This window comes from Artemia sp. Qi Xiang Cuo, chromosome 8, assembly GCF_049724085.1.
Source record: "Artemia sp. Qi Xiang Cuo chromosome 8, ASM4972408v1, whole genome shotgun sequence".
Lineage (NCBI taxonomy): Eukaryota > Metazoa > Arthropoda > Branchiopoda > Anostraca > Artemiidae > Artemia > Artemia sp. Qi Xiang Cuo.
The window spans coordinates 8738865-8751422 of NC_142801.1; the positions used below are offsets into that span (position 1 = coordinate 8738865).

The 12558-nt window shown below is 38.0% G+C and overlaps 2 protein-coding genes across 3 annotated transcripts in view; one reads left to right on the forward strand and one right to left on the reverse strand.

Moving 5' to 3' along the window:
- The window catches only part of LOC148949131 (PAX3- and PAX7-binding protein 1), a 93391-nt gene extending 87837 nt beyond the window's left edge, over positions 1 to 5554 (reverse strand). For both annotated transcript variants that reach the window (XM_089093195.1, XM_089093194.1), the window contains exon 1: positions 5481 to 5554. The gene's annotated coding sequence lies outside the window, so the exon portion shown is untranslated. The remainder of the gene's footprint in view (positions 1 to 5480) is intronic.
- Positions 5555 to 11344: 5790 nt separating this feature from the next.
- Positions 11345 to 12238, forward strand: LOC148949132 (uncharacterized). The gene has a single exon (XM_089092634.1). The coding sequence runs from the start codon at positions 11345 to 11347 to the stop codon at positions 12236 to 12238; it is 894 nt and encodes a 297-aa protein (XP_088948760.1).
- Positions 12239 to 12558: the final 320 nt, after the last annotated feature.

Genomic DNA, 12558 nt, shown 5'->3' on the forward strand with positions numbered 1-12558 from the left:
ACAGAAAACTCCCATGTACAGTTCCAACCCCTCTGAAAACTTCCCCCAGAACATCTCCACATGTAAAATTAAGTAGTCAAATAGAAAACAACACAAACAAAAACAATTTTGTATAGAAATTCTGCCAAATTCCCTGGTGTCTAATTCCCCAAGGGAAGTTCACACTCAGAAACTTCTCTCCCTATAAAAAACCCCCCTCCCTCATCCTGAAAAATGCCTGTAGGCTATACTTCCCAATAACAAATGCCATATGTAAACAGTGGGCAAATTCCAGAGCTTGCAGCCCTTTTCCCAGAGGCTGTGGGGAGGGGGGGGGTCATGTCATCCACAGAGGCATAATCATTGGACTTTTCAACTATGCTGAACAAAGTGGCTATGTCAAAATTTTGATCATATGACTTTAAGTAAAAAGGGGGCAAGTTGCCCTCCAATCTTTTTGGCCACTTCAAAGGGGCACTAGATTTTTTAATTTTTGTTCAAAGAGTAATTTTCTAGGACAATTGGTTTTATACAATCACTCCTGGGGGAATATGATAAAAAAAAAAAAGAACAATTATGTGTCTGTGATGTTCCATCTGGCAAAAAAATACAAAATTCCAAATTTTTGCAGAAGGGAGCTTGAAACCTCTATACAAGGGTTCTCTGATACACTGAATCTGATGGTGCAGTTTTCATTAAAACTCCTTGAGTTTTTGGAGATGTTTCCTCCCTTTTTTGAAAATCTGTCAAATTTTCTCAGACTAATTGCTTTTGATGAATAACATTAAGCTTAATGATTCTTATATTTTGCAATCAGCATGAAAAGCTAGTTCTTTTGATTTATCTACTGTTATCAAAATCCCATTTTTTTATGTTTTGGTTACTATTGGGTTCAGATGCTCCTTTATTACAGTTCATTGCTGTAAACTGTTTTATAAAACTGGGGTTTAGAGAGCAGAAGGAATAGTGGAAATGAGCAAGATAGCATCTTGACTCATTTATATTTTTGTAAGGAACTGGTAAGATGTTATATGTCAGCATCTACAAATGTATAAAGGAAATGTTAAACATAAAAAAACGAAGAACAAATAGAAACAAGCAAAATAAAAAGATTGTTACAGTAAATAAGTTAAGGTTTATTAACTAACAGTCAGGCATGCCAATTGGAGAAGGGGTTGAAGGGGCCATGCCACTCCCTCTACTAGATTTAAAAAATAACCTTGTTACTTGTATTTCATATCTATTTTAACCATATTTGTTCCTTCAAATTTGCTCTTTCATTCTAACCATTTTTGTTCCTTGTTCTTTCATGGTCATTAAATTGCACTATTACTTTTTAATAGCCTTGTTTTGAAATTTCCTGTTGATCCCACTCTTATAAAACCCATGTCTTAGAATATATGAAACAGTTCCTTCCTGCTGTTTTAATAAAACAATTTTATTACCCCATTTTTGGCTGGAAATGTGATCTCTGAGTTCTGTTAAGTAAAAAACTAAGTGTTGGCTGCTCAGTTCATTGTCATTGTTTTTGTGAATTCATAATCAAACTATAGTAAGAGTAAAAACAGACAACAAACTTTGCTTTTTTTGTGGTGAAACTGCAAAGAAAAAAGAAAATCCTTCAGTGCAAGAAACTGGCAATAATGTAATGAAAGAAGTCTTTCAAAACAATGAATTAAGTTATGCTACAATCTCTTGGCCTCAAGAAAATCTATTTGTCCTCTTTTGTCTCACCTTTGCACATAATAGAAAAAGTTTTAGCCATTGCAACTGTTTTATTAGAGAAATTGGTACTTGGGCACTATACAAGGAAACCAGTCACAAAAAATCCCTTTTTGATGGTTAACTGCTTTAGAGTAATATAATGATGTTTACATTGCGTATACAATATTTAAACTGTTGTTTTTAGGGGTTTAGGGGGGGAGGTACCTAGGTTAGGTTACATATTAAATATATGCTATGCTTTACCCCCCCCCCTTATGTGCAAATATATAGTCCAAATTTGTTTCTAAACTATTATATATTCATCCTATTTTATTTCATTAGTATTAACCAAACTTGACTTTTTAGAAAGGCCCATATAATGCACAAGTACCAAGAAATTTAGGTAAATACCAAGAAAAATAGGTAATCATTGCTCTAGGTTGTCTAGGTCATACTTCCTTAACAGAGCCAGAATGGGAGACAATTAAACAATATTTTTGGACACCTTATTCTCTTTTGACAGAGACATATTAGGCTACTGTATGTGCAGGTAATATGTTGATGTTTATCCACATTATATAGAATTAGAATTTACAGAAAATCAAAGAGCAGCATTAAAACTTATAAATACCAGAAACTAACTCAAAAGAAGAAAGAAACTAAGCATATTAATCAACAAAAAATGACAAAATTAAACCTAAAACAAACAGAAATTCCAATGAATAAAAAAGCACGAAAAGAAAGAAAATACAATGGATGGAAAAACCAAATTTATAAACAGGATAACCACTTTATATTCCCAAGCATATGGTATGAAAATCACTGTTGTTGATAGTGCTTCTGAGCTGCTACTGACTAAACACATGATATATAAATCCAAGCACACAGCTCCTAAAACTTTCACAACAACAATATTAAAAACTTGATTTCATATAGATTGCTCAAAAAATACTTGGACAAATGGTCAGCTTAAGAATTACAAGAAGACTGCAACTGTCATTTTCTTCACAATAGAGCAGCTAAAAGTTAAAACTAGGATATGATAAACCATAACAATGTACAACTATAAATCAAAGAAATTTGACTAATAACCAAATCATTGAAGAAATAAATTATGACAAAAATATAGTAACATGTTTTGAGCAGTGAAAAGATATACAGTGCTAGCTTAATGAGCTTCAATTGATTGAAGAAAGCCTTCATTACCAAGAATTATATCAGTTATGCTTAGGAAAGGATGACTACTACCATTATTTGGTGGTCTAGCATATACTGCCACTCAAATAGTTTCTTAGATCACATCCTTTCAATATGCAAAATTATGTAAATGAAAATATAGAAAAAAAGGTGTAATATTTCAAAACAAGCAAACTATGAATATTAAAAAAAAACTCATATTATTTTGGCTTCAAGTCTGGAAGTCTTTATCAAAAGAAAAAAAAAACAGAAAAAACAAACTAGACTAAATTAACCAAAACATATAAAAAAAACAATAAACAAACTCACATCTTAATAACATTTAATACAATAATATTGGGAGCCAAAATCCCCCCCCCGGGATAATTCTCTACTCATGCGAAACTCCTACACATATAAAATTGTGCAGTAACAAAGAAAGTACAAAATAGGTACCTCAAAATGTTGACCAGATGTCTTAAGAGGTAAAAAAGGGACACAATATCAAATACTGTTCTAGGACAGGGCTTGGCTGGTTTCTAATTACTTTCAAAAGAAAAGAAAACATATTAGCCCAATTAAAGGCAATGACAAATGTGCTGCCTGTTCTACTGAACTGGATGAAGGGTCCTCTGCTATTGAGTGTGATATTTGTGAGAAGTGGATCTGTGGTGAAAGTCTGGATTTGTCCCCCTGGAGAATATAAACTACTAACTAAGATGATGCAATCCTTTACATGTTCCTGATCATGTCCAGTCTGCAAAATTAACCCTCCCCTCCCCCCTCTAGTGAGCAAGCTATGATAAATAAGTTAGCATAAGTTATGGACAATTCCTTGAAATCTTTCAGGGAAGATCTTAAGTAGGAATTTGCCACCACTAGTCAGTTGACACAAACACTTTCCCGACTTTGGAACTGACATAAAAAGGGACATTTCTGCCCAAGTTAGCAGTATTGCAAACAGGGTATCACATATTGAAAATTCATTACTATCAGTTTGCTCTACCTCAATAGTTCAGGACCTAGTGGTATCTATAGTGTCCTCTAAGTTGTCTCAACTTCTGTCAGCCCAATTATCTGAATCTGATGTTTGTTGGATAGCATGTTCAGAGCACCAGCATTTTGAAAGATATTGTCTTAATATTGTTGCTTATGGTATCCCCCCCCCCCAGTCTGATGATGCAGTTTTCCTGTACAATTGTCTCTTACACAATTATGGAGTTGACATTGGTGCCCCCCCCCCGCCCAAGCAAAAAGACTTTTTAATAGACATCAACTATCTGGTGGCTGCCCCCCTCCTCTTCTATTCTCTGTACCATCAACTGAATTTAGAAAGCAAATTATATTTGTAATCAGCATAAAAAAAGGCATCGAATGGTGTATTCACTTTATTCCTAACTCAACAGGCTAATATGATTTGGTAGAACTTTACACAAATTATCCTACATTAATTTGCCCACATTAGCCTACAGGCCAAGGCTTATTACCTAGGCCTATTGAAATTTTGACAAAACAACATTTTACCTTAATTTTCAGTTATCAGTTTCTTTTTCTCTGGCTTTGGTTCTGAAAATGCAATTCCTGTTATTTGAGTAGAATTTTAAGCCATAGCCTATCAATCTGTTTTTTTGTTGTTTTTTTTCAAAATTTAGGAAATGTATTTGCATATCGGTAATATTCTACTTTAGCTACTTTTGACTATCTTAGAAAGGGGTTAGATGAGGAAAATGAAACTTTCAGGGATGGGTCTACAGGCTAAAGTATGTCCTGGGAAGAGATTTTGAAGTAGCCTACCTACCTCCACTCCTTCTCCGTCTAGAGGGTCCTGACCTTTGATGACCTTTAAAAATCTGTGAGTTATAGAAGTGAAACCTTGCAAAATACATCTTCTGCTTAAATGAAGTACAGCAAAATTGTTTTCAGCTTCACCACTTTGCTCAATCCCAATTTATAAGGTTTTAAAGATAGGCTATGCAAATACATTTCCTAAATTTTGGAAATAAAACATTGATATGGCTTAAAATTATGCTCAAATAACTGAAATTGCATTTTCTGAGCTAAAGCCAGAGAAAAAAAACTGATAACCAAAAATTAAGGTAAAATGTTGTATTGTTAAAATTTCAATCAGTATAGACCTGTCAAGTAAGCAAATTTCCAGACCCTCTAGAGGGAGAAGGGGTGGGGGTAGGTACTTCAAAACACCTTCCCAGGACATGCTTTAGCCTGTAGACCCATCCCTGAAGGTTTCATTTCCCTAACCTAACCCCATTCCAAGAAAGTCAAAGGTAGCTAAAGTAGAATTTTACCCTTCATATAATCAAAAGATCTATTTTGCAAAGTTTTCACATTCATAACACAGATTTTTAAAGGTCATCAAAGGTCAGGACCCTCTAGAAGCAGAAGGAGTTGGGATAGGTACTTCAAAATACCTTCCCAGAACATACTTTGGTTTTTAGACCCATCATTGAAAGTTTTATTTTTCCTAACCCAACCCCTTTCCAATATAGCCAAAAGTAAAATGTTACCTCAATTTCAAAGATTAAGCTTCAATTTGCCTAGATTCCAGGGATGAACCCAATAACCAATCAGAGACAATACTTAACCTAGTAAACTATTTCTACCTCTTTTCTTATTAATCCTTTGTAATGTAATGTAAAAACTGTTCTTTTTAGAGAAATCCCAATCTTTCTCTAGACATCTTCTTCTTCTTCTTCAATTGTAGGCTTTGGATGATTTAAGCGGCGTTCACAAGCGTGTCTAGCTGGAATCCCATGTCTAGACACGTGTCTAGCCAGAATCCAATGTCTAGGCAACGACCGTTCACATGTAAAATTCGGTGTTTAGCTAAAACTACAAATTTAGTTTCAAATTGTCATTTCTAGCCAATCAACAAAGCTTATGCAGGCAAAACTTTCAAATATTATAATCCCTATTTTTACTGTCACAAGCTAATCGATGAGATAAGCAAAACAATTGCCTTAGTGTGCTTCATTATTATTTCTGGTGCTGCATATTTGCCTAAAATGAAAAAAACAAATTAATGAGAAAACAAAAATCAGATTTTAGTTTACAAATGTAAACAAAAATTATGAAAATAGTGGATCTGGACACATTCTGATTGGCTGTAATAAAAAATCCTAGACATTGAGCTCTAGAGGCTAGAACTCAATATTTAGCCAAGCACCTTGTCTAGCGTGTCTAGCTAAGCGCCGAATTTTAATTGTGAACGGTTGTTGCCTAGACGTTGGATTCTGGTTAGACACGTGTCTAGACATAGGATTCTAGCTAGACACGCTTGTGAACGCCGCTTTAACCTTTTTCGTATTGTCTGATTATGTCAGGGGTGTCCTGGGAAATCAAGTATAGAATTTAGACTATTATTATTTAATAATATAATTGCAAAAAAATCAGCTTTTTCTGTGTTGGTTTCCAGCTGGTGACCATTTAGAGTTAGCTGGTAATTAAATGGAAGGGGTTCTGTGTGGAGAATTTGTCACACATCTTGTCTAGGAATTTATGGATCTTTGATTCTTGCGTTTCACGGGACACTGCTAAGAGGAGGTTTTCGCATGCCTCTTCTTTTGCAAGTTTGATTGTTCTCTTAAGTTTTGCCTCTGCGTGTAGTTTTGCTATATATTTTCCAGTGCTTGGATTTCTCTTAAAGGATCTGATGGCATTCCTTTTATTGTGCCAAGCTTCTTGGCAAGAGGCTGTCCACCATGGCTTAGGGGGTTTATTATTCTTCAGTGTTTTTGGGCGTTGGGACTGGGGTATGGTAACTTTTGCAGCATCAAGAAGTAGTGATGTGAGATTTTCAGAGACCTGGTTTTGGTCAGTGGATAGTGAAGAGTAGTAATGGTATGAGAGAATATGGGACAAATTTGGCCAATCTGCTTTTTGCCACACATAGTAGGGAATGAAGTTATCAATGATGGCTGGGTCACCAATCTTTGTGCATATGGCAAAATGGTCGCTTAGGAGGTTGTCAATTCTGTTGACAGCAATTTTATTTATTAAATTTGATTAGACTAATTGAAGATCAATAGTTGAATAGCTCCCACATCATTTATTGAGGTAGGTATTTAGATGTCTAGGAGTCACCAGTACTATATTGGTAAAATTGGTGAGGAATTCCTCTATGTATTTGACAGCATTATTTCGAGGCAAATAACCCCAGGTAGGACTGTGGGCATTGAAGTTCCCAACAACCAACAAATTTGAATTTTATAAGTTATTAGATATGAAATTGAAAAAATCTTGTCCATTGTTATTACCATTTAGATTATATAAATTAATAACTGTAACCTCCATGTTTGCCAGCCATAACTTTGAACCAATTGCATCAATGTCATGAGTGAAATCAGGGAGGTTTATACCACTGAATTTGAGGTGTGATCTTACAAGAATGGCAACTCCACCACGAATTCTATTGGAAGATCTATCTTTTCTTACAGAAAGAGTGGATGCTGTTGAAAAGTTGGCTAGAAATACTCTGGCAAACTCCATAGTAATATCCAAAAGAAAACTTGTATGTTTAATGAATAGCTTCTAAGGTATGTGGCAAATGTGGAACAGTTTACAGATGCAATGAAAAATATTAGACAATACAGAAAATATGCGAAGGTGTACTTCTTAGAAAATTCGTACATTAATTTTGGAAGGAGCAATAAAAAAAAAAAAAAAATATTCTTAGACTTTGTATTTTAATCCATATAAGTGATATATATAACCAGGAGTGAAGATTACTTGAAGAAATTCATTAGTGACGTCACAAATCATTCCTATTGAAATAAATTCAACCAATCACGTCTTGACAAATCTACATCAGGTATTCTTTCCTTCATATTAGATAAACATTGAGAACGGCGATTTCTTCGTGCTGCGTTTTCTCTGTGAGCTGTATTTTGTTACTAGCCGACCCCGGATTACGAAGTCAAATCACGCCGGACTCTTCCTGAGAGCCGCGTTTTATTTGGCCGCACTTAACACCAAATACATATATTAAGAGCAGTTGTTTGTGCAGATTTCTGGCAGGATATACCAGGCAATAGGCAGAAGATGGGAGGGTACCTGCCGCAAGCGCCGTACGTACCCGCCGGTATTAAATTACCTTTGAATTGCGGGGAATAGGTGAGCGGGTCCCGACACTTCCCCTGTTCCTGTGTATTGTGCCAGAATTAGCCATGACTAAAGATACATGAGGAATCTGCTCCGCCAATGTAACCAGCAAGACCCGTGGCGTAGCATGCACTAAGTGCAACAAGTGGTTTCATTTCACATGCGGTAAAGTTAAATACTCTCCAGAACTAAAGAATACATACCTTTGCCCTCCATGCAAACCAAAAACTGCTGCTACTGTTGCGTCTCCGAAAGTGAGCGGAAAACCGACTAAGAAAACTACTTCCATTCCCAATTCAGCGGGATCTAGCGGGCTTCTCCGCCCCCAAACAGGTAGTATTCTCTCCAAGTCGGCCGAAAGTCCTATTGTTATCACTAAGCCCTCGTATGAACCCCTCTTGCCATTATGAACCCCGGTGATAGTGAAAAACTCGAACTTGAACCAGTTACACAACCACCAATAACACCCGCTCCTGAAGTAATAGCAGAAGAAGTAAATGAGGCTAGAAAAACACAGAACAGTAATGACTTACCTGCCTTAGGCTTGCCTCCTTCCGAATCGTTGCTAATCCCTGACCTCTTTAGGTGCATCACCTGTGACATACCAACTGGGAGAAGCCCCTCCTTTGAATGTCATTCTTGCAAAAGATGGCAGCACAGTGCATGCGCTGCAATAGATGCAGACCTAGTACTGGCTCTGCAGAAGCCGTCAGGCCGGTACTTTTCGTTCAAGTATACTAACTTCTATCAACGTCCCTGTCATACGCCTAAACAACTAAACCAAAGTACCCAAATCTCTCCTGATCAAGATGAATTGAGCCAAAATCCAAAGGAACAAATCGAAGAACCCTTAGTATGCCGTTTCCACCTCCGGGGAATTTGCAGAAACAGTGTGGATTGTCCCAATCCAAAGGATTGGGTCCCAAGCAAAAATCTAAAGGAACAAATCAAAGAACCCTTAGTATGCCGTTTCCACCTCCGGGGAATTTGCCGAAACAGCGTGGATTGTCCCTTTCTACATATCTGCACAGATTTCTATAGGGCAAAATGTGGCAACGATCAATGTATATTGGTACACAAAGAACCTTGCCGAAAGTTCTCCTGTGGTCTTTGCTTCGTGAATGACTGTCCTAAAGTGCACCTGCCAGCTAAACGTCGCCTGCATGGGGCAATAAAAACGCACCCGAAGCAGTCAAAAAACGGGTTCCCTGCAAAATTCGAAGTTGGAAAAAAGATATCAGAACAGGAGAGGGTTTACTGAGAATTGTCCCCTTAATGCAGTTGAAACTCACACCTCCGAGGAAAGACAACAGCATACATCCTATAGCTTCCCCTCCCCCCTACCGAAGACCGTGGCTACCAGCACCCCCAATAAGATGGCAAGCTATACCATACGGGCCCGTACCAGATATCAGACTAACTATCCCGCCAGCACACCAAATTATTACTCCCCATTTTCCAACGAGGAACAGATTTTCACAACTCATCGAGTCGCTAGTCTAACACAGCCCATTCTTGATTTCCACCTCTCAATCCCATCACCAATAAATCAAGCTTTACTCCATGAACAACTCCCACCACCTTACAATCAACAAAAAGGTCACCTTCAACAAGTGAAAATACCTGTTGCAACCTTAACATAAAACCCCTAGTAAACTCAGCTCTCGGCTCAAATTGATGCCCAAAGACTCCGAACTCTACACGATACGACAAAGGACTGTAATCACACAAGGCAGAATTATTCATTTCCAAAAATCCTGCTCGCAAACGTCCGCTCTCTTGAGAATAAAGTTGAAGAGCTGTAAGCCACCCTCATACAAAATGACATTGAAGTAGCTTGCTCGTGCGAAACCTGCTCCGCGTCTGACACATGCACGGTTATTTCCGGGTACGATGTGTATATACTCCCAACATTAAATAAGGACGGGGCCATTGTGAGTCTTTGTGGCGGAGTTGGTTTTCTTTGCAAGTCAGCAATTCCGAATCGAGCCCTAAATATACCTGTCCCTAGGAAACCTGAGCACGAAGTTCTGTGGCTTTGGACAAGGCCCCGATACTTACCAAAAGAAGTATCGTCAATCATTTTTGGTGTAGTCTACTACCCGCCAAGAGCATCGTTCCGAAAGGAACTCGTACTCTACCTACAACATTCGGTTGACTACATAAGATCCCAATACACATACGCTGCCATTCAGATCCTGGGCGACTTTAATGATTTAAGTGCTAGCTGGCTCTCAAGTTCACTCTCACTTACGCAAGTTGTTGAAGTCCCAACACGCGAGGAAAAAGTACTAGACCTTATCTTTACCAATATTGAGGAGTTCTATAATCCCCCCCTACACTCTCCCCTCTTTTGGAATGAGTGCCTACCTTAATGTGAATTAGAAGCCTATCAAAAAAACTCCTGATAGATCCCTGTCAGTGGTGAAGTACCGCCCACACACTCAAGAACAACTCCAGATTTACCGAGAGTGGCTAGCTAGGAAAAACTGGTCAAAAGTCCTTACTATGAAGAACGGCAACAATATGATGCAAGAAGTCACTGCTCAGCTTTTCCAAGAATATAATGTAATGTCTCCCGAAAAGACAATCCTAGCCAAGTTAAAATATGAGCCGTAGGTGACTAAAGAGATTAAATATCTAATCAAATTTAGACATGAGCTCTATAAGTTGGGATATGAAGATGAGGCTTAAAAATTGCGCAATGTCATATGTCTCAAAATAAAGAAATCTGAAAGGAATTTGGTGCTCAAGTGGTTAACAAGCTTTGGAAGTCTAACCCCTCTAGATTCCACCAGAAGGTCCAGGAAATTATGCGACGGACTCGAAAGCAGCTGACAATCTACGACTCTGATGGTGAGCCTCTGAGCGCTGATATGATCAAAACACATTTTTCAAATATTTGTCGCACACACCCACCTCTTGACGAACCACCTGAAAATGGACCCTTGCACAAGTTCCAATCCTTCACCCTCATTAAGTATATAAGAAGCTCAAACGCCTGGATACCAGAAAGAGTAATTACCCTTTAGAAGTTCCTATTGGGTTAATAGCTCATTTCTCTGAGGAGCTTAGTCATGTTTTGGCTGCCTGCTTCCATCAATTTCTAATAGATGGTACATTCCCGGAGTGCTTCAAGACAGCCTATATAACTCTCATTCCCAAAATAAAAAAAAACCTCTCACCTAACGATTTGCGCCCGATTTCAAAAACACCGTGCCTTTCCAAAGTGTTTGAAGGCTTTATCTGTGGATATTTATATGGAGATATTGAAGCTAATTTAGACCCTCGGCTAATTTAGACCCTCGGCAGTTTCAGGCCTGGACATAATACTTCCCACTATCTTGTATGTCTTCTTGACGATCTGATGAAACATCTCGAGAAGGAAGAGACATACGCAGAAATCCTTCTGAGCGATATAGTAAAGGCGTTTGAAAGCATCCAACATCTGATAGCTATTAACCGAGCTAAAGAAATGGGTGCTCGACAGTTTCTTGTGAGAATGGTTGCAAGCTTCCAGCACAAACGAAACCAATGTGTTTCGCTCACGCAGGATGAAGCACCCGAATTCCAAGAAATATGGTGCGGAGCACCTCAAGGGACAAAATTAGGACCACTGATCTTTTTGATTGTTTCTAACCCTGTCCTAGCACATATACAAAGTCGCTACAAGTTTGCTGACGACCTGTCAAGCATATCATTCCGCACCTCAACGAGCCTAGCAGAGGAAATCACCACCTCATCAATATTTTCCCAGATAAAGCATAATCTTGAAGATGTAATGCTTACAGTTAGTGAAACCAAGAGCCATATTCTACGTGTTAGCTTTTTAAAATCTGCAATTCCGTCCCAAGAAGACACTGGACTTACAACTAAAGATGAAATAAACATCCTAGGAGTAATTTTCAAAAGCAACCTGAAATGGGATCCACATATACAGTCTATCCTCCAAAAGGCTTCCCTATGCCTAAAATCCTTTGCTTGCCTAACACGGTTCAATATCCAAATTTCCATTATGCGCAGTCTATACTGTATGTATGTCCGATCGCAAACCGAGTATGCTTGTCCCGTTTGGCACCCAGGTCTAGCGGCTTTCCAAACCAAAAAGCTTGAGAATATTCAGAAGCGGGCGTGCCAAATAATGCTTAGGGCAAATTATACATCCTATGAGGACAGCCTGCAGAAACTGAGGCTTCAGAAACTATCTGAAAGGTACCACGATCTCACGATGCGTTTCGGAAAAAAAATATCTAAGCTCTGATGTCAATCGCAAAACATTACCGGATTTCCAGGCATCGCAGATCAGTCGGGCAAAAACACTTAGAGGAGCCCTCACTTCGTCGTAACAACTCCTTTGTCCCCCAACCCGAAAGGCATCAAAAAGGTACCTATCATCGTTTGTTCCATACATCGTGAACCACTATAATGAGGAACTAGTTGAAAAGGAAATCTATAAAAAGTTGTGAAAAAGTTTATTTAGTTTTATATTTATTTATCTGATCTCATGTGTTATATTTTCTTGTTGTTTGACATTTTTGAGATGTTTCAAGCATTTTTTTTTAATACTGAAAGAAAATATAT